General features: G+C 53.1%; 1 protein-coding gene and 1 long non-coding RNA gene across 3 annotated transcripts in view; one reads left to right on the top strand and one right to left on the bottom strand.

Moving 5' to 3' along the window:
- Window positions 1-409: 409 nt before the first annotated feature.
- Window positions 410-4,245, bottom strand: LOC118994917 (uncharacterized). Its single transcript, XR_005068163.1, has 3 exons — window positions 4,089-4,245; window positions 685-939; window positions 410-436 (listed from the first exon to the last, which is right to left on the bottom strand). It is a non-coding gene; the product is annotated as an uncharacterized LOC118994917 (long non-coding RNA).
- A 12,098-nt stretch (window positions 4,246-16,343) lies between these two features.
- LCP2 (lymphocyte cytosolic protein 2) overlaps window positions 16,344-24,246 on the top strand; it is a 48,256-nt gene continuing 40,353 nt past the window's right edge. Inside the window, exons 1-2 of one of the 2 annotated variants that reach the window (XM_037057748.1) lie at window positions 16,344-16,762; window positions 20,842-20,904. In XM_037057748.1, coding sequence (XP_036913643.1) covers window positions 16,685-16,762; window positions 20,842-20,904 — 141 coding nt within the window. In that variant the 5' untranslated portion in view covers window positions 16,344-16,684. The remainder of the gene's footprint in view (window positions 16,763-20,841; window positions 20,905-24,246) is intronic. The other variant, XM_037057747.1, reaches the window with a different exon arrangement.

The raw sequence follows: 24,246 nt of genomic DNA, 5'->3' as shown, positions 1-24,246 counted from the left end.
TCCTCAGCTAAAAGAACCTCAGCTAAACAAACCACAGCTAGAACCACAGCTAGACTTGACCTAGCAAGTCGACATCCAGCAAGTTATCTGAAAGAAATCATCGGTTTAGCTAGAAGATTGCTCATTTCTGAATTGTGTACAACCAAGCATTCAAACATACGGAATTACCGAAATACATGCTAGCACCTTCATAGCACAGGATACATAATGGCATTTCAAAAAGCCGCTCTGGGCCCTGACCTGTGGGTGTGGCTCAGCTGGTTGGGTGCTGTCCCCCAAAGCGAAAGGTCACTGGTTCCATCCATCCCCAGTTGGGGCACGTTCCTGGGTTGCGAGTTCAGTCCCAGGTCAGGGCGTATATGAGAGGCAACCAATCGATGTGTCTCTGTTTCATCAATGTTTCTCTCCCTCTCTTTCTCTCTCCTTTCCACTCTCTCTAAAAATAAATAAAATCTTAAAAAAAAAGGACTTTGAACAAGAATTGTGTGAGGAGGGTGGTCCCATTCTGGCAGTGATAAAGATTTTTTTTAAAAAGAATAAATAAAATATTCAGTGTTTCATTTCTATTATTGCCATTTCTTGCTTGTATTTTACTGATGTTTCCATAATCATTGTGTTGACCTTTGCAGATAGAAAAAAATACAACTTGGTTCAAATGAAATAAAAGCAAAGGTTGACAGATACCTCCAGAGGATCTGGTGGTGCGTGTGTGTGAGGCCATCCTCTGGCTGTGTCCTCGGCCTCTCCCGGACAGTGCCAGGGGGCCACTGCATTCTAAATGGGAGGCTTGGAGCCACCCTGAAGATGCAAGAGTCCTCACATGCCGTGTTGCTTATTTCACAGGAAGCCTGGTGCCCCTGCTTGAAATCAGAGGGTACTCTTGACGCCCGTGCTTTGGGCCCTCCAGCCCTGGCTGAGCCTGCAGGTCCCCAACAGTGCCTTTTAGGAGAAACCAAAGGGAAGAGTGAAGAGTCACCATATCTGGAAGGTTCCCACAAGCTGGACAGAAATGGAAATGAGTGTGTGCATGGGTCCCCCCAGTCCAGACAGCAGGGGCTGCAGAAACCTAGTACTTGGGCCCAGTGGGCTTCAGGAGGAATGACCATTCATCCCTCTGTGCCAGGCACCTGTCTGTCACTCCTAGAGGCCCTGCACTGACCTGTCCTCAAGGAGACCCTGGCTAGTGGGAGAGATGAGAGGTCAGATGGCCGTGCCTGGTTGGTGCTACATGACGGGTGGGGGTGGCACCCCAGGATGCACTAGGAAAGACCCCTGACCCCCATCTGGAGGCTCAGGGAGGTGACGCTCAGCGCCGACAGGGAGGAGAGCTAGGAGGGAGCTGTACACATTCTCAGAGAAGCGACAGGATAGTGTTCGCAGGCTGCATCACAAGCCACGTGTACTGATCCTGCAGTCGCATGCCAGGTAAGTGGGGTCCGGGACTCTGTGTCGGGTTGCAGTGCCCTGGATCCTTGTCAGGAGATGAGGCCACAGCTGAGGAGAGCCAGGAGGGGTGGGTCTCTAAGCCCAGGGGCAGGGTGAGGCCTTAGGTCTGAGAAAGTTTCCTGTGGGAAGGGGGCTGGGCCGAGAGGGGGAAGAAGAGGTACCTGTGTGCTGCTGTGGACAGAGGTGGGGGGGCACTCAGGGAGCAGTTGGGGGTGAGATGGGTGTGGCGAGGAGAGAGGCCCCTGGTGGAGCTCGAGGTAGCTGCTCCAGGGCCTGCTACCTCCCCTGTAACTGTGGCTTTTTGGCTCCTCGGCCTCTGATGTCATAAGGAAAAATAGTGATGGGGCCCAAGCAGGCACGATGCAAAAAAGGGGACAAGAACAGGGACAAGGATAAGATAAGAGCTCTTTGGCATTAACCCTAACGAGGGAGATGGTATATTATTGCTTCATAAACAAGGGTTGGGGATGGGGACCTCCGATGCCCCTGCACCCTGTGATTTTCCCGGGGTCAGCCACACATCTCCCCACCCTCCTGACAGCCTGCCTCACACCCCACCCGCCGGCTATGTTTGGCTCCCATCAGCACAAAGTCATCTTACCCAGCCCCGCTTTGGAGAAGACCCTCTCTCCTGTGCTTGCACTCTGGCTTGTCCCCCACGTGTCCACAGCAGGTGTCCCTCCCAGAAGTGGCCTCAGAGCCTTCGTTTCTCATTCACTGTTTTCTCTCCTGCTGTTCTTCCAGGGCAGGACCTGGTCAGTCTTATTCGTCTGTTCACCTAGTACTTAGAATGGTGCCTGGCATGTACTGTTGATACAGGGTGCAGCCAAAGGGGGGAGCCCAGGAAAGATTTGGAATAGTGTCCAGAACTCAAAGTGTATAGGAATATTGGAGAGACGTATAAGGTGTCCTCACCTCTTCCCCCCACAGGTGTGAGTTGGGGGAAGGGACACATAGACCAGGAACATGCAGGGCTGTTTTGTAAAGCCACAGCCCTGCAGCTAATCCATGGCCTGGTCATTTAACATATCTATAGTCTTTGGCGGGTCACTTGGATATGTTAAATGGCTGTGGCCATGCTTGGAGCTAGGGGAATGAAGTCACTTCCCCCCAAGATGTGACTGGGGGGCAGATCCCCTGAGTTACAGCGCCTGCGTGGGGGCTTGGAGGAGATTGGCTCTAGGACATGGGACCATACCTGCCCAGACTAACAATGACAGCCCAGTAAACTTATAATAATACAGAAATACTGGAAGGTGTAACTGATCGTGGGAGGAGTCGAAAATAGGGGTACAGAGGAAGATGGGCACCGGGGGATTTAAACCCAGACATGGCAGCCATTAGGGGGAGAGACACAAGGTTTCAGCAGAGCGAGGACCCCCTGTAGCCATTAGGAGGGAGAGCCACACAGGTCTCAGCAGGGTGCAGACCCCCTCTTGGCCAGGTGAAAGGGAAAACCACGTAGCTTTGCCAGAATGGAAATCCCTGCAGCCAGGTGAAGAAGAAAGACGTGCGCTTTTAGTGGAGTGCGGCTTTGGTAGAAGAGGCCCACGCGGCTTTGGGGTGCTCCCTTTGGCTGAGTGGCCTGGAAACCAGGAGAGACTTTGACTGGAACTTGGTACAAAGAACTCTTGCCAGTGAAAGGTGCCGCATGACTTTGGATTAATTGGAGATCCTGCCTGGACAGGCAGACGGCACAGCTCATAGTGCCAGCTACCTGAAAAACGGACGTGTACTTTTCCTGATTTACGGTACCCGGAGTTGGGACAGTGGGAGAAGGGAGCGCTGTGTGTGTGTGTGTGTAGGTGTATACCCTTAAGGACTTTAATATTTTAAGGAAGGCATTGGGCCTGAATAGCATTAAATAAACATTTTGTTTCCTTTTCACAAATCTCTGGCATTGAGAGATGTCTTCCAATTGGCGGCGGACAGAAGAGCCCAATAGATATTAGTGTATCGTCCTTGGGAGGGGCCCCTGTTTTCTGTAGCAATACTTGGCATCCCTCGGTGGGCCAAGTATTGCCCCCCCTCAGACCCTTGTTCGGTAATACTGTGGCTTTGATTTAAAAACAATAACAGCAACCGTGGAACGAATAAATGAGCGAATGAATGAGGAATGAATGAGTGAATGGTGATTACATCTGGAGAAAAGAAAACGAGTTCCAGAGTGAGGCCCTGGGATAGAGCTCAACCCCACCACTTACCCATGGGGTAGCCTTCAAGCCCCGTGCCCTGACTTGTAACACGGGCTCCTCCGTAAGGATTGGGGATTTGCCAAGGGCCTAATGCAGAATAAATGTTCTAAAAGGCAACGTTTATGTTTATTATGATGATAAAGAATATGGAGAAGATTTAGCTCTTACACCAGCAGTGGAGTAACTGTCCAGAATGGATAGCAGGTGAGCTGGAAAAGTACACCACCCTGCAACCTGTGGGTCGTGAAGGGAAGGAAAGGGTGGGGGGGGCAAGAAGGGGTCTCTCTGCTCTCAAGAATAGACCAAGTGAGGTTCCTCGGGGCCAGCCCTGGGCAGGTACCAAAGCACACTGCAGGACCCCCATCGTTGCTCTGTAACACGTATGTTTGGGGGAGGAGGCTTAGCTCAGCATTGCTCCGCCCCCCCGGCCCCCACCACAGGCTGTACCTTTGCATCTCACCGAGCAGCCCGCTCTCCCAGAGAAACCAGGTTGGGCACCGTGGCTTCCTGTTCCGTTTCTTTCACACGATGCTGATGACTGTCCGGATATTGCCGTTGGGCCAGGCCCGCAGCAAAAGGGAAAGTTCAACCCAACAGCAGAGCACATGCCGGAGGAAATGGGGAACAGACGAAAGACACGGCTAGGTCAAGGGGAAAGCGACCACTGAACACAAGGAGCTCCGAGAACAAAGGGAAACTTTCATGAGGTGGTGGGAGAAGAGGGGGGTGCAGGAGCCCGGTCCGGAGGCCTGGGCTCCTGCGCAGGCTCTGCCGTTGGCTGCTGTGTGGCTTCAGGCCGATGCCTTTTCCTCTCCGGGCTGCAGTTTTCTCAAGTATCACCCATTCTCCTTCCTTCTCTATATCATTCATGCATTCATTGATTCCAAAGTGTTTCTCAAGCCCATGGTTTGTGCCGGGCACTACTGTAGCTGCTAGAATTCAGTCGTAAGCCAAGCTTTTCTGAAAGGGTGACTTCTGAGTCAAGACCTAAGGAGAGAGCTGGGATGTCCAGGCAAACATGTTTGAATGCACAACCCTCTCAACTCCACTCCCGCCAGACCACATCGCTTCCCTGCTCAGAACCCACCAAGCACCCCCACCCCCCTCAGCAGCAACGCCGAAGCCCTCACAAGGGTCCTTCAGTGTCTCCCGAGCCTGCCCTCCCTTCTCTCCCTGGCTCACTCCTCCCCAGCTGGGATGCTGTCTCCAGAACATGTCAAACACGCCTCGGCCTCAGGGGCTTTACCCACGGCCTCTGCCTGGATGTCCTTCCCAGGGCCTTCGGACAGGTGCTCTCCTTCAGGGCACGTCCTTAACCTACCCGTCCCAGCATGTGCCCCCTATCTTCTGTCCCTCATCCTGCTCTCTCCATAATATGGCTCTCTGCTGGGGTCCAGCCTCAGCAGGTCTCAGGGTCCCCGAAGGATGGATGGCACAGACGATGAATGAATTGTCAGACACCCAATGGGATGCCGGAGAACAGCCAGCCTCTGTGGGTCTGGCTGAACTCGCAGAGTTTGATTTAAGCTTTAATTTTATAGAGATTGTTACATAACATATAAGGAACAGGTGCATGGCATGATCAGTTAAGCAGAAAAAATCAGTACAGAGGTAGCTAGGAAAAGTACAGGAAATTCCATAGATTCAGTTATGTTAAACAAAGGTTATTTTCACCAGGAGTGCCATTAAGCAGACAATTAGAAATAGCTGTATGTACAGAGTTTTAAATGTCTTATTGCTTATTAAAGTTCTTAGAATGTGGCATGGGTCAAAAGGATACACTAGACTGAGCAGAGGTTATAGGAAATTTATTATAAGGCCTTTGTGGTGTCTAACTTAGCTTTCTGTCTTTCTGTCTAAAATATTTATTTATGTACTTGGGACTCTAACTCCTTAGTAATTGTTTTTACGTACTTTGTTTGTGATAGTTAACCAGCTTCTCCTGATTCTTTACCTGTCTAGTTCCATTAATATATATTCCTGTCCAAGGTGGAGGAGGGGCTGTTACTCCATCAACTTTTAGATGTTCAGGGGCTACCCCATCAGGGGGGACTTTTGTTCTATGGCCAAGAAATCATTTGGTATAACCTCATTGGAATTCTGTGGATCATTGGTCCTGAAATACAGGCGTCTAAACATCTCACCACCTGTTAACCGCAAAGACAGACATACAGGGAGAGATAGACAGAAAGTCCAGCCTCAGTTGCCTCTGCTGTGCCGATGCGTCTCATCCGTCCCGACTGTGTCAAGGAACGGCTGTTGGTCAGCTCCCGGCAGATTTCTACCTCTTATTTATTGTTTTCATATTTATAATAATAGCTATAATCAGTCAGACAGCTGGACGCTGTCTAGACATCCAGGCGTTAATTCATCCGCCCCAACACCCTTGAGGGCATTAGTAACTCCATTTAACAGACCATTAACCTGAGATTCAGGGTGGTTGAGACTCTGCTCAAGGTCTCCCAGCTGACGAGTGTCAGGGCAGTTTCACACCCTGAAGCTTCCGTTACTAAGCACGACACTGTGGACAGCAGAGTCCCAAGGGTCTCCGGGAGGGTAGAAATGTTCTGTGCCCAAAACAGTAGCCGCTGGCTGCAGGTGACTGTCGAGCTCTTGAAATGTCTGTGACCAAGGAATTGAAATTTTCATTCTAATTATTTTGAATGGCTTTAATTACTTTTAAAGAAAGAGCCGGCTACCACATTGGGAAGTGGAATCCTGGAGTCTCTCACTGGCCTGAGTGTTAATGTCTGGTTCCTGCATACACAGGGAACTTCTCTGCACCTCTGATTCTTTTTTAAAAAATAATTTTTAAAATATTTCATTTATTTATTTTTAGAGAGAGGGGATAGGAAGGAGAAAGAGTGGAAGAGAAACATCAATGTGTGGTTGCCTCTCATGTGTCCCCTACTGGGGACCTGGCCTGCAACCCAGGCGTGTGCCTTGACTAGGAATCGAACCACGATCCTTTGCTTCACAGGTCTGCACTCAATCCACTGAGCTACACCAGCCAGGGCCACCTCTGATTCTTTCAACTCGCAATGAGGAAGATGCCTTATAGGGCTGTTATGAGGATGTAAGGAGTGTGCTTGTGTGTGTGTGTGTGTGTGTGTGTGTGCAAAAAGAGCTTAGAACATAGCCGGACACAAGGTATATACTCAATGCTTGTCAAGTGTCACCACCATTGCCAGCATCATTGTCATTATGAGGTTCCCTAAGACTAAGGACTTTGTCTATTGTGCTCTGTGAATCTCCATTACCTAGAACACTCTTGGCACGTAGTAGGTGTTCCATGACTATTTGTTGCATGAATGAATAAGTGAACTGAATTGAATGTGGACCTTGGGTAAGGATCGATTGTCCTGAACTCAACTCTTGCGGGGGCTTGGTAGGGACAATGAGTGAGTGAAGGGGGCGGTATGAGACAATGGGCAGAGTGTTCTCTGAAGAGAACATAGCTCAGCTAAAGGCTTTCCAAGTCATTTTCTGGGGGGTGGGGGCAGTGGAGAGCAACGTCGCGGTCCAAACAAAACAGCCACAGCTAAAGGACACCCGAAACCTGCCGCTCTGGGGGACTTGGTCAGTCCATAATTACAAGTCACTGGTCCCATTTGCCAGAGGTTCAGCTCTCGGTATGCCACGGTCTTGACAGGTAGGTGCCCTGTGGGTGCCAAGTAATCCTGGACCCAGGCTCAGGACCCCAGCAGCACAGATTGCGCTGAATACAGGCATGTTTGGTCATGGTTTCACTCTGGGCAGATCTTAAATAAGTAAAAAGAAAATAGGGAAATAAAATGCGGCCAGTTTGAGAAACAGGAACATCGGTCTGGGAAGTGGCCAGCCACATGGGCAGCTGTGAGAGAGAAAGGCCTCTGTGTCTAGAAGGAAGTTTTTCTTGGACACGGTTTGACTGTTGAAGATGACACCTGGAGTCGGCCTCCTTGTGCTTCCCCCCTGGGGCATTTATCATTATTTGTTTCTTGAATAGAACCATAGGCGAAATGGCCCCGGATTCTCACTTACATTGCTCTGCCTTCCTCTCCTCCTGACCATGTACAGTTGTGCTTACGTAACGCACAAGGGCCTGTGACGCGACTGCCACCCTGGCGGGGACTCCCCAACTTTAGTTCAGCTGCTTTGGCTTTCTGGGAAAGTGCAGACAGTGGCCTGAGTCCTGTCCTGAGAAAGAGAGTCCCTCGTGTGAGTCACAGCTGCATGACTTTGGTCACCGCCCAGCCACTGATTCGGTCAGGGGGTCCCTCCAAATTAAAAAAAAAATGTGTCATTTGCCCTGGCCAGTGTCGTCCAGTTGGCTGTATCATCACCCTACTGAGCAAAAGTGTGTGGGTTCAACCCCTGGTCAGGGCACAAGCCTAGGTTGCAGGTCCCGTCTTGCATACCAGAGGTAGGAGAGATAATGGATCCATGTTTCTCTCTCAGATTGATGTTTCTCTCCCTCTCTCTCCCTCTCCCTTCCCCTCTGTTTCTAAACCAGCGAGCGTGTCCTTAGGCGAGGATTAAAAACGAAAAACTGTGTCCTTCAGTGATTCTAAATCAGAAGTGGCTCACAGGTACTCCACAGCCAGCGGGTGGTTTGTTTGACTTCACTGGGCTTTTTTTTTTTTTTTTTAAGTGAGTGGCTACATTCGTCTTCCATTGCTGCTGTAATAAATCACCACTAAGTGACTCGAAACACCACAGATTCATGACCTTCCAGTTCTGGAGGTTGAAACCCCGATGTAGGCCTCGCTGCGCTGCAGGAGAGGGCAGCCCTCCCTCCTGACGGGTCCAGGAGAGAATCCTCTTCCCTGCCTCCCCCCCCACCCCCACCCCCCGCGGTTGCCCAAGGCCACTCAGATTCCTTGGCTTGCAGCCTCCTCCCCGGAACCAGCAACATGGCATCTCTCCAAGCTTTTCTTCCATTTTCACATCTCCTGCTGAGCTTTCTGCCTCCCTCTTCCATTTTTAAGGGCTCTTGTGATTACGTTGGGCCCACTCAGATCTTTCGGGGTAGTCTTCATGTTTCAAGGCCAGAATATTAGGAACCTCAATTAATTCCCTTTTGCCGTGTAACCGAACATATTCAGATTCTAGGTTACGACATTGATGGCATCCCTGCCTTTTTTTTTTTAAGTATAAAATCTAGCTTTCTAGCTACTTGTATGCAAATATCTGACACCATTGGGCCCCGTTCCTGCACTAGAAGCCCTTATTATAATACGGCAACAATCGGCTTGAACTGAGCTGCTCCCTGTTTGCCCCAGTCCCCGCCGGTCCTTATCATCTTCCTGACTAATGCCGTTTATCATCACATTGGATTAACTATTCTTCCTAGCAGGCTGGCTTCATTCGCATTGCTCCTTGGATTTATCAGCCTATGAGCTCACAGTTCCTTTTCTTAATTTATAAGGAAGCTCAACTCCACCGCTTTTGCTGTCTGTCTACCTCAGTAATGTTACAAAGTAGTATATGCAATTGGTTCCCATCCAAGTGTGGGGGAGGGGAGCTCTGGGTTACATGCAACCCAGGGAACCTGCAGCAATGGGAGAACCACTCATTCCTCTAGGCTGGTCCTGGGGAAGAACGGAGGAGTCAGACATACTCATGACAGTGAAGAAAATTGCCAGCATGGGTTACCACCTACGGCGTGCCTTCGTGCTCGTAATTTTATTTCACTGAGTCTCCCAACCACGTGGTGAGGTTGGTGCTCTGTTTAACCTTCCTCTTCGCCCTCTGGAAACCGAAACAGGGACGTTGACTAGACTGCCCGCGCTCACACAGCTGGAGTGAGGCGGAGGGGGGATGCAGGCGTGGGTTCGGACTCCAGCGTCCGAGCCTTGCCTTCCGCAGGTTCTGTCTTTGGAAAGAGAGATTTGTCTGTGGTCGTCTTTTGAGGGGTTGGACTTGGGCAGAAAAACTGGACCGGGAGGATCATTCCAGCTGGTCTCCGGGATGGACTTGAGTCCCTCTGAGTTCCCAGGTTCACACTGGAAGCCGTGAAACAGGAACAGAGGCCCTCTCACCGAGAACGCTACAGCTCAGGGGAATTCTGGCCTCGATGTGGCCCGGGTGGGACTTCCTAAATCGTGACCTTGGCAGCCTGGGGGTGTAAAGGTTTGCCAGAGGGCCTGAAACTCTCTAACCGATAACAAGAAACAATGGTAGGGGTGAGAACCTGGCACTTTCTCTTGGCTTTTCAGACATTACATGTAGGGCCATGACCCTGCCAACCTTCCCGGGTCAAGATAAAGCAGGCCCCCCAGTTCTTGTAAGGTCTGGATAAGGCGATGCTCCGAGGAAGCTTATCCAATAGCTGGGAACTGGCAGCCACTGGGCTCATGGCCGGGGGCTCCAACGTGCCCCCTCCTGAGTTCCACTTAGGGCTCCTGTCTGTGGCGAATGGGATTCCGGTTTCTTGCTAAAAGAGTGGCCATGTGCCAGGGCAAGTAAGGAGGCGGGGTGGGGGATTCTGCTTCACTGGGACAGACAAGACCTGGCAGGAGGAGGCTGGCCAAGGCACCAGGGTAAATGTGTGAGCGCTGGGGTCAGGGTGCCTGTGAGTTCCCACTTGCCCACGATGGCCCCAGACTAACTCTGTCTGCCGTCCTGATGCGCCCTTCACAGGGCCCCTTCCACGTTCGCTGACGACATGGATGATCATCAGGAAACAACCGTGCTGGCCACTCGACCTAGGATGTCCAGCTTCCAGAATGGAGAGAAACCAATGTCTGTGGTGTATCAGCTCCCCGGTCAGTGGTGTTTTTTGCTATGCAGCCCAAACAGACGCAAGCTGCAAGCTACAGCACTGAACCCTGCAAACTGAGTCATAGGTAGCTCGTTAGAAGGATACAGGGGCATTTCCATATCCCAGGCGATGGTTGTGAGAACGCGACCCCGAAGAAGCCAGACAACTACTGTACGGTTCTCCATAGCAGAGGGACACGGTCCGGGGCTGGAGGAAATGAGGGGGGGGGCTCCTCTCCTCCCTCGCCTGCCTCTTCTCCCCCACACCCACCTCCCGTCCCACTCAGCCTGACTGGCCTAGCTGGGCCATCGCCCAGAGTGGGTGTCTGCCTACTTGCGGGGTACATTCGAGGGATCCAACCCATGAGCCTGCACCACGAACCCAGCATTAGAATTGCCAAACCTGTTGTTTTTTTTTAAATCAAGAGCAAAATACATGCAAGCCAAGAATTGTTATTTAAGGAAAACTCGAAGGCAAAAATATTCTTTCTCTTAGAGCCCAGTGAATGTGGCACAACCTTTCTAGGTAAGCGTGGGTTAATCACCTACATATTGGTGTCTGTCCTCAGAAACTGCATCTTTCAGAGGCGCCTTAGTATCAGACAGGCCTGGTTTCAAATCGCATGTTCCACCTCTGACTCTCTGTGAGGCGCTGGACAAGCACTTTTTTCCCTCCCAAGCTTTTCTCTGTGATCTGTAAAATGGGTATGTACACCTCTATCCCCTTTCACAAAGAGTGGTGAGAAGGATCACATGATAAAATTAAATGGTGCACGAATCGAGCATTTATTTTCCCCAAACCCTTGGGGCCTCCGGGAAGGCTTGCATAGACAAACGCCGTGTTTCTGGATGCATCCGCTTCTCCCCAGACCCTACCCCCATCTTTCTGCCAGTGACACTCTACTGGGAAAGCTCGGATGCTCATGCGCAGTGAGGAATCCAGCAGCGTGCTCCCCGGAAAGCTCTGATGCTCGCTCGTGCAGGGGGAGGAAGGATAAGATGCTCCCAGGACAGTGTGTGGAGAGGTGCACTCCGTCTGGGTCGGAGGTCCAGAAAGTCAGATAAGAACCGGGTGGGGCAGGGCACTGATACTTTCCAGGCAGGCAATGCAGCCCACATCAGGAGCTCCACAAAGAGCGAGGAGGCCACCGGCACCAAGACCACAGGTGAGGCAGGAAGCCCAGACCAACAACCATGAACCGAGTGGCAAGCCCAGACAGAAACCGATGGAAAGCCACCCGGCCCTGCGTTGGCCTGCCTGCTCCCTGTCCCCTAGCTGGGGGGACCTGAGCCAGTGAATGGCAGTCTCTCGGCATCTGTAACATTGGAGCGAGGCTGTCTACTCGCAGGGTTGTTGGGATGGTCAGTCGTGCTGAGAGGAAGAAAGGGCTGGACCCATGCTGAGTGGCTGGGCTTGTTGGTCAGATTTCAGAATCTTGCTGGTCAAATCCGCCTCATCTCACAGGGACATACAAGCTTCCCGGGCCCACCGCTCTTCCTCGGAGATGCAGCTGGGCTGCAGGTAAAATTGTTTTTGCTTTTCTGCACCTATCCTGCCGCCTCCCCTCTCTCTGTGCTTCTCCAGCCTGCTGGGAGGAGGAGGGGGCAAGGTTTTTCCTCTCCTGTCAAGCTGAGGAGCCTGCCTTCCCGCTCCTGACCCCTACCCACATCCCGCCCACCCTTGCGGGCACTCGGGGAGTTTCCCTTCGAGCAGAGCTGTCTGGGGATAGGCTGCCCAAGTCAAAAATAGGGCAGACAAGGAAGGGAGGCTTGACAGGAAGTCCAAATAAGCACTTCCTCCCACCCACCATTGAACTTGTGAGGTATCTCAGCTAAAACAGCAGAGAAAGAAACACAAAGAGAGGATGAAAAACATACTTTTTTTTTTTTTAAATGAAATTGTCAGCTCTGAGGAAGTGGAAAATATTGCTCCTCGTAGCCTCGCATGGGGCAGCTGGTTCATGCTTTGGTCGTGCATGCCCCAGGCTGGGGGAGTTGAGTACTGCCCAGGCTGGGCCAGGACAAGAAGGCAGTGCAAGGTGGCTTGCACAATCCCCACCCCCACCTCCCAGGCCCCAGCTTCCAGGGGTGCTGGTTAGGACAGGGGTGCTCCACGGCTGCCCTGACCCTCCCCGTGTAGCCGTTCTGAGGCGGTGCCACCAAATTCTGTGCCTTAGCGTATGGCTGCTGGTGTGTGCAGCTGGCCAGGGCACCCTCCTGGCTGCGCTCCCCCACCCCCCGAGTGGACAGGGCCCTTTGACATCCAGAAGGTTCCACACAGATGGTGGGTGCTTCCATCACCAGCCTCAGAGAATGGGGGGAGGGGGAGAAATGGTCCTCCCGTCCCACAAAGGTGACAGTTCTTTTTCCCTCAGCAGGCAAACCCACCCAGGCCCAGGGAAAGGTCCAATAGGAATGCACCTTAGCATAAAATGTCGGTGGAGGTGAGGCCGGGCAATGCAATGCCAAGGCATTCTCTGCAGTGCCCCAAGGTGGCGCCCTCTGTGGGCCACACGCCTCCACCTTTTTCACTGTCCACCGGCAAACACCCTCTTTCAAATTAAATCCAAAGTAGCACATCCTCCCACCTATCTCCTGACTCCGTAGGTCCCTCAGCGAAGAAGGCCGACCCACTCTCCCCTCTAAAGTCCCCCTTCTCCTTTCTCTCCTGGTCCCTAAGTGACAGACACCTCCTCCCCCCGGCTGCACACACAGAAGCTGAGACCCCCGAATCTCTTCTAATGAACAGCTTATTTTTCTCACCTCTAACATTAGCTGTGAAGCAGGCAGCTCCCTCCACTGCCCACCTGAATCTGCTGTGTGTTAGCAGGAAACAGAGGGACCCTCAAGTCTGGGTGGGGTGGGGTGGGGCATGAAGGATATTTGGGGTGATCCCTCTCTGGGTTGCAGTATGCTGCTCTTACACCTATTTTTATCCTTAATATTGAAAAACCCAACTTACCACTCCCTGCAGGTTTTGCTTTTTGGTCCACAGGCCGTGATGCGCTTTTAAGATTCCCATTCCGTGAGCCGCACGCTGGTCTCCTCGAACGATGCTCTTCTCACTGTGCTCAGGGACGATTTGACCTCGTTCCAACCTGAACTACAGATGACTAAGCCCGAGAAGGCTTCTGCTAACCTCCCAATGGGCTCCTTTGTGAGTTTTGGGTTTCTTCATCTGGCTGGGAGATAGAAAGATGGGGGAGGGTCACCCCAGGAGGGTCCCACCAGGCCCTGGCTTGACATCACTGTGCTAGGCAGCTCCCCACTCAGCTCTGCTTCATGCTCAAGGCCAAGAGTGATGCTCTTCAGAGGATTGGTGTGAGTTGGCCTGGCCTTCACACTGCAGCATCTCATCTCTCCCCAGAGGCTTATTGTCACTGCCCATTTTACAGGTGTGCAGCCCAAGGCTGGGCCAGTGAGCTGGCCTGCGCAGGGTCACCCTGGTCCTCTCTTCACCAGGGCTGACTAGCCCTGCCTCTGTGGCTCCTGGAAGCCTCTGGCCAGGTCAGGAGATGTGAAACCCGTGAGCACCGGGGAAACCCCAAGGACAGGAAGAGGACAGACTCGGCGCCTGAAGCAACCAGCTTCCCCTGGGGTCACCTGCCCGCCCTAGGAAACTTGTCCATACTGACCACCTCACTTGCTCTCCATGGAGGGCAGGTGGACAGAGTGGAAACCACACAGGCCCCAGGGACAGAGGTGAGTTCGAATCCCTCCTCCAGCTTGGGCAATTCGTGTCACATCTCAGAGCCTAGGTGACACGGAAAGGACGCTAGACTCCGAGAGAGTCGGTGGCAAGGAGCGCTCCCTCTCTGAGCCTCAGTCCTCCCTCCTGCAAAGGAACCGCAATGGCACTGGCAACCAAACAAGATAAGTAGCTCGGAGCCCGTGCCCCTCCTGGCCACCGCCACCCCCAGGCGCATAGGGAGGACGCTGTGTGTTACATCTGTGAGGATTCTTATCGTCGTTCTCAGTGTCACCAGGTTTCCTGATGGCTGTGTCCCTCTTCTAAATGGGCCCCATGGGTCGTCCGTCTTGGCCACATTTGTTAAGTAATTCTCCTCCCCATGCCTAGTATTCGGGGAGAGTATTTAACTGTAGTTACATACTAGCATTTAACTATATTTAACTCTATCCAGTATTTAACTATATTTAACTCCAACTTTGGCAGATTTTGACTCTTCCGAGTGGGGAGTGAACAACATTTAAAAACGTGTTTCTGTTTTAAGGGATGATCTTGGAGGTTCCTTTCAGCAGGTATGAAATGTTTTACTTGCTCATGAAGTACACCCCAACACATACACACACACACACACACCCCCAGAATGCCTCCCTCTGCACCACCTTCTGAGGCCCCGCTCAGCTCCCAGCTACAGCTTCCACCACTTCAATCACTTGGAAGTAACTTCTCTCTCTCTTTCTCTTTCAAATGGCTTCTTCTTCTTCATTATTATTATTATTATTATTATTAATTATTATTTAATCACTAGCTGCTCTTCTGGCGATGTGAAAAATGAAGTGACCTCTCTCGCCAGGGGCGGGGCTCTGGGAGAGCACGGTCAGTCCCTGAGAGCCCCAAGGCCCAGGCCCTGCGAGGACCACTCAGCCTGGGCTGCCTCCACAGATGCCCCAGCACCTGGTGCAGGGCAGAACGATGCCAGCTCAGGTCCACGGACCACTTCCGTGAAGGTGCTGCCTGGGGTAAAATGCAGATCTCACTGAAGCGCCACATGATCCAGCCCTGGCCAGGCTGCTGCATGACAGTGACGGTGGGGACAGGGCATGGCCAAAGTTCCCCTTGGAAAAGCTTGGGGATGGCACTACCTCAGGGTCAACATAGCATCCATCAGAAAGTGCAATGGAGCCCTGGCTGGTGTGGCTCAGTGGATTGAGTGCCGGCCTGCAAACCAAAGGGCTTTTTGCACAGGAATCAAATTCCCCTCACCGGTTTGATTCCCAGTTGGGGCACATGCCTGGGTTGCAGGCCAGGTCCCCAGTGAGGGGTGTGGAAGAGACAACCAGACGTTGATGTTTTTCTCCCTTTCTTTCTCCCTTCCTCTGCCTCTCTCTAAAAATAAACAAATACAATCTTTAAAAAAAGAAGAAGAAGAACGTGCAGCAGAGCCCAGTCCATTCCTAAAGTGTCAGAGCCCGCTGCTGTCTGTGTGTGTGTGCGCAGATCACTGGATGAAGCCGTGAACTCGTGTTCAGAGGCCGCAGTGCAGAGTAGATACACTTGCTGATGAAGCGCGCTCAGACTCCAAGGAGTGCACAGGGTCTGCGGCCGACTGAGGAAACAGCAGGACCCATCCCTGTCTCGAGGCCGCTCCCAGGAACACGTGCTTCACATAGAGTATAGGGAGGACTTATGCAGGAAACGGACTGTGTGGTGGCATCCATCCCGATCATTTGTTTTCTTTGCATTTTTTCCTTCAAGTGTGTTTCGTTAAACACACGCACGTTTTAGGTGCCTGGGAAGCAAGCCCGCTGCTTCCCTATTTTACAGATAGGAAGGCTGAGCTCCCTAGCTCTTCGGGCCTGGCCAGTGTCCCATGGCATGGGAACCATCCTGCGAGAAATTAAGTCCGTTCCGCCCGGCGCATCCCTTTCCTCCGCCCTGGGTGCCTGGCTGACTGACTGACTCACTCACTCACGGAGAATCCTCTGGTAATAACTCTAAGGAGGCGGCTGAAAGAATCTCAACATCGTCCTTGAGAGCAAGCCTGAGGGATGGTTGGAGAACACACTCAGGCCCTGCTCCGTCCCCCAGCAATTCACTGATGTGGGCGACTATCTACATTTTAGGTCAACTGTCAAAACAGATTTTGATCTGCAGAGACCCAGCCAATCAGGAACGTGGTGTAGACGCACGGGTGCCAGGACTTGCAACGGAAATGCGCTCGGACTCCCACCGGAGTCCAGCTCCCCTTCAGCGCCACCCCCACTGCGCGGGAGTGGCCGCAGCGGTGGGGAATTACCAAGCCGCTGGCTCTCTCTGGCTCTCCAGCGGCTGGCACTGAGCTTCCTTGTTTACTTATTTAGAGCCCAGCAGAGGAAGTGGTAAAGGAAACTTGCTGAGTCGTTTTCTGAGAAGAGACCATATTTGCTTGCAGAGGAAGCGTTGCTTTCTGGGATCTGGCTGCAGCAGAAAGGACGTTGGCTCCCACAAGGCCGTTCCGGGGGGTCACCGGGAGTTGGAAGAGCCGAGGACGCCTCCCTGTTCTGGGTCTGGGGCTTTCTGTCCATGGGCGCTACACCCACGCTCAGCTTGTGAGTTTCCTCCCAGGAGAGCAGCCATGGCATTGAGGAATGTACCCTTCCGCTCAGAGGTCCTGACCTGGGACCCCGACAGCCTCGCAGAGTATTTCAGGAAGGTGAGCCTTGCTCTTTGGTGGTGGGGGGGCTGGCAGTGCCCTCGGCGGGCTGGACGGAGGCTTGAAGGTGGAGTCCAGGCGGATAGGAGAGGCATAAAGGATGGCAGTGACCGTCCACCCTTGCAGCAACCTCACCCGCCCGGCGAGGGCCTTGCGGATCTATCTGCACCACTGAGTGCTTGCGCGATGAGATCTCGGGAGAAGGAAGGCTCCCACTATGAGCCAGGGCCTGCGTTGTACTCTCCAGGCACCGGCCCGTTTAACACGCTCCAGCTTAACACTGTCTGCCCCCTTGGCTCAGCTGCGGAACAAGCTCAGGCAGATTACGTGGCCCAAAGCCCTGGGGACTACATGTGACAGAGGCCGGATTCCAGTCACCTGTCTGGTGTCAAAGTTCATGCTCTGAGATGTGGAACTGCTATAACTGTGACCAAGGCTACTCATTAGAGAGAGAGGAATGGGGTCCTGGGCGTGGGGCAAAGGACAGGCAGGGTGGGAGGGTGGAGAAGGCTATGATGAGCCATGCTGAAGGCAGCGCCTGGGCTGTCATAGCTGGTGACCTGGAAAGAGGGTTCCTCAAGCCCTTGTGTGGGACAGGGTCTCCTCGGAGCTTTATGAGAGTGTTGAGAGGCAGGTCCAAAAACTGGAACGAGACCAGGTTATGGCCGGGGAAGCTGTCTCCTGCAGATTCTGCGCCTGAGCCAGGCAAGGTCGGCGGCCGAGCTGCAGCAGAGCTGAGACCAGAATGTTGGTGTCCGACCCTTCCAGCCTTGGGGATGCTCAAAGACCCCCTTGCTTGGTCATCTGCTGGGTGGGCCCCAGGTTGCATAGCCGCTTGGGCAGATCTCAAGCCGTGTGACTGAGTTAGGGACCCTCTGTCCCTGTGCAAGGGGTACGGTATCTTGTGGGGGACCTTTGACCCATCTGAGGAGGCTGGCACCCTAGTCCATTGGTACTCCCGACCATCACACAGATGAGAGTTTAAAGTCAAGGCCTTAGAGACCATGTAAGCTCAACGCTTTGCTTTTCCTGGGGGTAGAACGGGCTGCCTGGGGCACGGAGCCAAACCCGAGGTCTTTGAGGGACCAACGCATTGACTGTCACAGCTGTCCTTCCCCAACGTAAAGAAGAAACGTATGAAGGTGCTGGACCAGGTGTGGCAGGATGGAGGCTGAGCCCAGAGACCCTGTTCTGCACCACTGTGCATGCATCTCGTTTCCATTCCTTTTCCCTCTGAAAGGTCAGCGTAAACGCGGGTCTCCACGTTACAGGTGCAAAGAGGGCCGGGACACCTGACTCTCCAAGCGTATTTCTAACTACTTTTCTTAAACAGAGTCCAAATGAACGGAGGGCGACTGGTGAAATCTGTCCAGATGCTATCAAGTGGCATGTTAGCTCCATACAGAAAGGGGGAGAAGAATCGAGAATGAGGAACGGGAAACCAGGGCACGGGCTGGGAGGCCCAGACAGGCTCCATCCGCAATGTGAAAAGGGGAACGCACGGCCCGGCCCGGCCCAGTGACAGGAGAATCCACGAGTCATGCTTCCTTAGCACAGGGAGGTGGGCTACAGGTCAGGGATGGTGCAGGGGGAGGGGTCGCTGCCTGAGCTGGGCGAAGGGAGCTCTTTCTTCTTGGAAACCCCGAACCCTGGGACAAGTCCTCAGCACTCGAACAGGCTCCCCCTCCCAGCACAAGAGGACCGAAGGTGGAAACAAGGAGACTGAGGTGCATCTGTGATCTGGAAGATCCCCCCTGCCTCCCCCGCCGACAGAGACTCAGATAAACCTTCCAAATAAGCCTTCAAAGGCTGAGCACCGCAGTCCCCCAGAGAGAAGTTACCAAGTGAGTTATTTGGGGATGGATCCTAGCCATGGCATCTCCTATTTACAAGATTGATTGGCAGGTGCGATTTCTAATGAAGCGGGGCTGTCAGGCCCTCCCTGGAAACACCTCCCCAGCCAGCTTGGGGGGGTGTCAGACACACCCCGGTCTGAATCCTGGCTGTGCCACCTGCTAGCTTGGTGATGTTGCCTTGGTTACTTGACCTCTCAGTGCCTCGTCAGTAAAACAAGGACACCAGCAGTAACGAGCCTTGTGGGGTGGTTGGGGGAACTCAAGGAAGGAATGTGTGTGACACGTGAGAGGGGCAATTTCCGTTTGAGCTTCCCTTTTTCCTGCTCTAGTCGCCGGACCCCCAGCAGCTCGGCAGGTCTCCTCACCGCCTCAGCTCCGCTGAGCACATCCTCTGTCTGGGACGGAAGCCCCAGGAGGACTTCCGTCCTGTTTTGTTTGTCTTTCACCCTCCAGTACCTTTCAACTTGGCCAGAGAGCATCTCTGGGCCATGCACTGGACAGGGCTCTCTCTGCTCGGAGCCAAAAGTTCTCATCCCAGCTGTGTTCCCAGTTCACTGTGTGACGGTGGGCCTCAGGCTTCGGGCCTCTCGGGGCCTCGGCTGTCCCATCCGCCACACCAGGTACCTGCTTTAGACCAGTGCCCACCCAAACGAGGTGCTAAGCCCAGATATTGTTGGATCAGAATCAGATCCCGGGCAGGCCCCAGACTACAGGGCTATTGGTCCGTCGGTCTGTCTAGAGTTGAAGCCGGCACCCTGCACGCCCAGAGATTTGCCTGATAATGATGACAATGAAAATGACGCACAAAAGGCAGTTGACTATTCCAAGAAGCACGTACAGCCCAGAGCACGCAGATAAGAGGGATGCCCAGGGTTGCTCGGACGCAGCTTGTTTCCCACCTTGCCCTCTAAACTAGCTCTTTCTGAGCTCTCCAACCCTTGTCCTGCCCTTTCCAGCCAAGGGGTTACCACGGTTGTGCTTCCGCTGTAGTCCCACTGGCCATCAGAAAAGGCCCTGCTTTTCAATGTGCACCCGAAGGAGGCCGCCACAAGCTGGGAGACCCAACACCAGTGAGGGGGGCTTAGGACTCTCGGGGACAAACACTGAACCTCAAACACGCCATCCTCCAACTTCAAATCAGAGACATTTCCAATGCAAACTGGAATGCTGCGGAAGACACCTGACGGGACTGTCGATGGACGTGACTCTTCGGGAAGGCAACCAAGCCCCTCCAAAGGACGATCCTTGCTGATCCTGTAACTGCATCCTGAGAATGGAACTTAAACAACTATGTCAAGCAGAAGAAAACAAGACTGCGAAAGAATGTCTGTGGGGTCCCAGGTTTTGATCTGGATGGTGTAATAAGCTGCACTTCACCTTGTCCCCCTGTACTGACGGCATGTCAGCTATAATGTCATTAACAAATAAAAGGGGTCGCTCCTGACAGGGACATGAAAGCCTCGGCTGAAACCCGGTTGTCATCTCCGTCACCTACCACCCGTGGAACCTCATGCCATTTACTTGACTCCCCGAGCCTTTGCCTCTCCCTCTGAAATATGTCAGGATGCAATGAGTTTTGTTGGTTTAACTGGTCGGAGCGGCACCTGCCCGGGAATGAGTGTCCGGTCCTTTCCAGTAGTTGCCATTCTCATTACTGGAGCGGCAGCTTGGTGAACCACCTAAATGTCTAGCTAGCAATAAGGGAACAGTTAAACTCCTGTTTATAGTAAGTGTGCAATAACAGGAGGCAGTGCTTAGATGATCCCTTCAAGGTAATTTTCGGAGACAAAGTCAGGTTAACGAGATCGAATATCAATGATGATGTCAATGGTGTTTAGCAATATGCTTTGAGTAAAACTGTGGACGGGAACACACCGCCCTGTTCACCGAGGCTGCCTTTGGGAGGCGAGACAATAGGTGCTACTTAGGTTCTTCTTTCTGCTCCTCTGTACTTGTCTGTGTAGCCCCGAAGGCACTCTCTTTCTGCTGGGGTTGGCCCCGAGGCTGTGGACCGGGGCAAGTTCTCCATTTCAGAGAGTCCCAAGGGATTAGTGAAAGCTGGGGCTGAGGGAGGGGCCGGCCCCTCCGTTAGACAGGGGAGGGACCGGGGAGTCTGGCTAGCCACAAGTACCACAAATTGCTACCTTTCGGGGGCAGGCGAGGGGGGGCGACCAACGGCATGGGCCTGCCGCCACTTACAGCGCCTTCCTCTCCCCGTTGCAGCTGAACTACAAGGACTGTGAAAAGGCCGTGAAGAGGCATCACATCGACGGGCCCCGTTTTTTGGTAAGTGCCTCCAGTCCAACGCGTGGGGACCGAAGCTGTTCCGCCCCTTAGCCAATGGCTGCAGGGCCAGCTGGGCTGCCCTGTCCCTGAGGATGCCCAGGGTCAACGCCTGTCTGCAGGATCTAAACCGCGCCCTTGGCCTCCTTCCGAGGTTTCCTACCTCTCTCCTCACTTCTCAGGATCCCTCCGCGCAGGACACCTGCCAGAAAGGCGCCGGTACCGAGGCACAGTCCCAAGTCCAAGTGTAAAGGAGAAACCCAAGTGTCAGTGAAACCACCCCTCTCCCCCACACGCCCCTTGAACATCTATTCGCAATCCACTCACACTTGGACAAGTCCAAGGGGGAAAGAGACCACCAACGAGGACCGGAGATTCTCTTTTCCTGCCTCTCATTCTGGGGTTCGTGCTCATGGAGCGGAGTGAAGAGCAGACTCCCCCTCACTATTCCAGTTACATTTCTGTTTCTTGCTACTACATTCACCGAGTTGGTGTTGTGCCAATCAAACACCTGCAGGATGGCCCTTTCCACTCCCTGACGTTGCAAACCATTTCAGAAAGTGTAGACTAAGATACAGGCGTCTGTTCCGGATTAGCCACCCGATAGAAGGCATGCCATTCCAATGGGGGCAATAGAAGCACTAGCCACTGTCTGGGGATGTGGTCTGGGCGTTTCCCGTGAAACGACACCTTTGCCCATGAGACAGAGGCAGACCCTGACCACACAAATCTGTCTCTTCTGGGCACGCTGCTTTACTCTTGAGACAAGACCTCAGAGGTCTCATGGGATAGATGTGTCTGATTTGGATTGGGAATGAGAAGAGCAAGCTAACCTGTGTTTCCCTACAAGGTCTAGGCAATTGGGCCATGAGACTCCAGGGTTGGAAGGGGCCAGAGGAGTCATGCGCGCTAGCTTTCTACCCGGCACACCAACCCATTTCCTGTGTTGTATCCCTGCCACCCACATCTACTTGAATCCCTTCAGGGATGGTAAGCTCATTACCATCTATAGTCATTTGCCCCTTGTTGGGCGTCTCTCAAGTCTCATGCTGAGACCAGACCTGTGTCCCTGTGGGTCTGAATGACACTAGTTTGATTTCATGTGCCAAATTGGACAAGTTTATTTGTGGTTCCATGCACATCAGTCATTTGTGGACCCACCCATTCCCTTGACAAGCATTTTCTTGACTTCCTTTCAGCCAACACCATGCCATTCTATGTGCTTGGGATGTGGAGGTGATTAAGATGTGGTTTCTGCCTCCCAGGAGCTTATTTTAGGGCAGAAAGGGCCCTTTGGGCTCCAACCCCCTCGTCTGCAATTGAGGAACAGCATAACGTGACTTGTTCTCAGTCTCACGCCTCGTAATTGGACTCGAGCACACCTTTGATATAGCCTAACACTGCGTGAGTCGTTAACAATGCCGCTTCTTCAGTCTGAGCTCTGCACCCGTCAAATTTCTGGAGTTTCATTGGGGGTGTTGTTCTTGTGAATTGCTGCCCAATCTGAATGTTTCCTTCTGGTGCCTGTAGCACTGAGAACGAAGGCTTTCTGGGGCAAGGAGGAAGGGGGGGCGTCTTTGAGGAAGGTCCCGGGTTGCAGCCCTGATGCCCTGCCTCACCTGGAAGGAGTGCTTGTCCTCTCTGAACCTCCCCTAGCTCCGTCCTCTGTTGACTGAGCCCACTGAACTGGGTTGTCCTCCCTCCAGGGCCTGTGGGTCCCCCCTGGCACTTGCCATGTGCGTTTCAGGCCTGTTGGGGCAGGGCTGTTTCCTGGGTTGAGAAATGGTATCTGGGCCACTTTGTCTCCTCTGCTCCCATATCTGGGGCTCGGCAGACATGCCTCGTATCCCGATCATTGAGTAAATGGGGGAGCGGAGAGAGAGGCCTCAGAGCCAGGGGAACAGGGAGCAGAGCCCAGCGCCTGCCCCAGCCTCTGCTGAAACCCGCCCCCTGGATACATTGTGAGCTCTGACATGAGCTCTAACCTCCTGTCCAGCATTCCTGCCAGCTTTATAGTATCCAGGACCATTCTGCTGTCGAGAGCAAAAGTGGAAGGCCCTGGTCTTTTCCCCTCCCTCGCTCCCTCCCCTCTCTGTTCCTTCTTCTTCTGCAGCATAGGAGCTAGTGGGCCCCTTGAATTTGTCTCCCTACCATTTTGGTTTCTAGTAAGAAGGGCGAGACCTTTTCTTATGGGCAACAGGGCTGCTCCGCTTCCAGAAGGTTGAAGAAAAGGAGGAAATGTACCAGGAAGGCGTGTGGTGCGTGCGACAGAACCCTAACCACATGGGGGTCTATCTTTCCCAAGTGATAAGAAATCTAGAGGCGGGTGCTTGTAGCTGGTGAGCTGCCAAAGGAAGTCGTGGAGAACCTAGGCTCCGTCCAGCTTATGGAAAAAGCCCGTGGCTTCCTTCCGTCCTAGTGGTTGCAAGATGGCTACTCCATCCTCGGGCATCACATCTGCATTCCAGGCAGGAGGAAGCGGGGAAGGGCAAAGAGTAAAAGGCGTGAAAGCGCATGGGGAAGACCTCGCCTTCCCTTGTTTGGGGGAAAGCAGTAACCCCCGGAAGCTCTGTCCACTAGAACTCAATTATAGCTCACTGGTCACAGCCAGTCCTGTGACCTCTCCGAGAAAGCCTAGCAGGGGTGTCCACTTTTTGGCATCTCCAGGCTACACTGGAAGAAGAAGAGTTGTCTTGGGCCACACATTAGGGACACAAACAGTAATGAAAACTGATGAGCCCCCCTGCAAAAAAAAGGATTTAAGTAAATTCACAATTTTGTGTTGGGCTGCATTCCTAGCCATTCTGGGCTTCGTGTGGCCCACAGACCGTGGGTTGGATGCCCCCGGCAGGGTATTATGTGTTTTGAATGGGGCACCTTCGCTGCTCTGAGCAAAATCCCAAGTCCTGTCAGGAAAGGAAGGAAGAGAGAATGGGTATCCGGTGTCCAAGCAGGAGTGTTGCTTCAGCCACATCGCCTTTCCCTGCGGGGCCGGTGTGCAGCTTTCCCACCCCCCCGTGCCCATCTGGAGGACGCACTCAGCACAGAGTTATGTCCCTGCAGTGCCACAGGTGTAACTCCGAGTCATCGCACAGGCAGCTCCGAGTTCGAGGAAGGTTTTTAAAGGCGGTGGAGGAGGGGTCCCATCACACAGCAGAGCTCCCTATAACGCGTCTCTCATCTTTCCTCTCAGTTCTTGTCCCTGATCTAAGGGGCTTGCTCTCCCCTAAACTCCTGCTGCTCTGTGCCTCCAGCCATGGTCATGGCCACCTTCTCCTTCACTCTCTTCCTGCAATTCCCTCATTTATGTCCCCAGTGCAGCAAAACCGAAGGTGGGGGCCGGCC

The sequence above is a fragment of the Sturnira hondurensis genome, unplaced genomic scaffold, assembly GCF_014824575.4.
Source record: "Sturnira hondurensis isolate 20B ecotype Veracruz unplaced genomic scaffold, ASM1482457v3 Scaffold0009733, whole genome shotgun sequence".
NCBI lineage: Eukaryota > Metazoa > Chordata > Mammalia > Chiroptera > Phyllostomidae > Sturnira > Sturnira hondurensis.
This window is presented reverse-complemented; position numbering and strand designations above follow the sequence as displayed.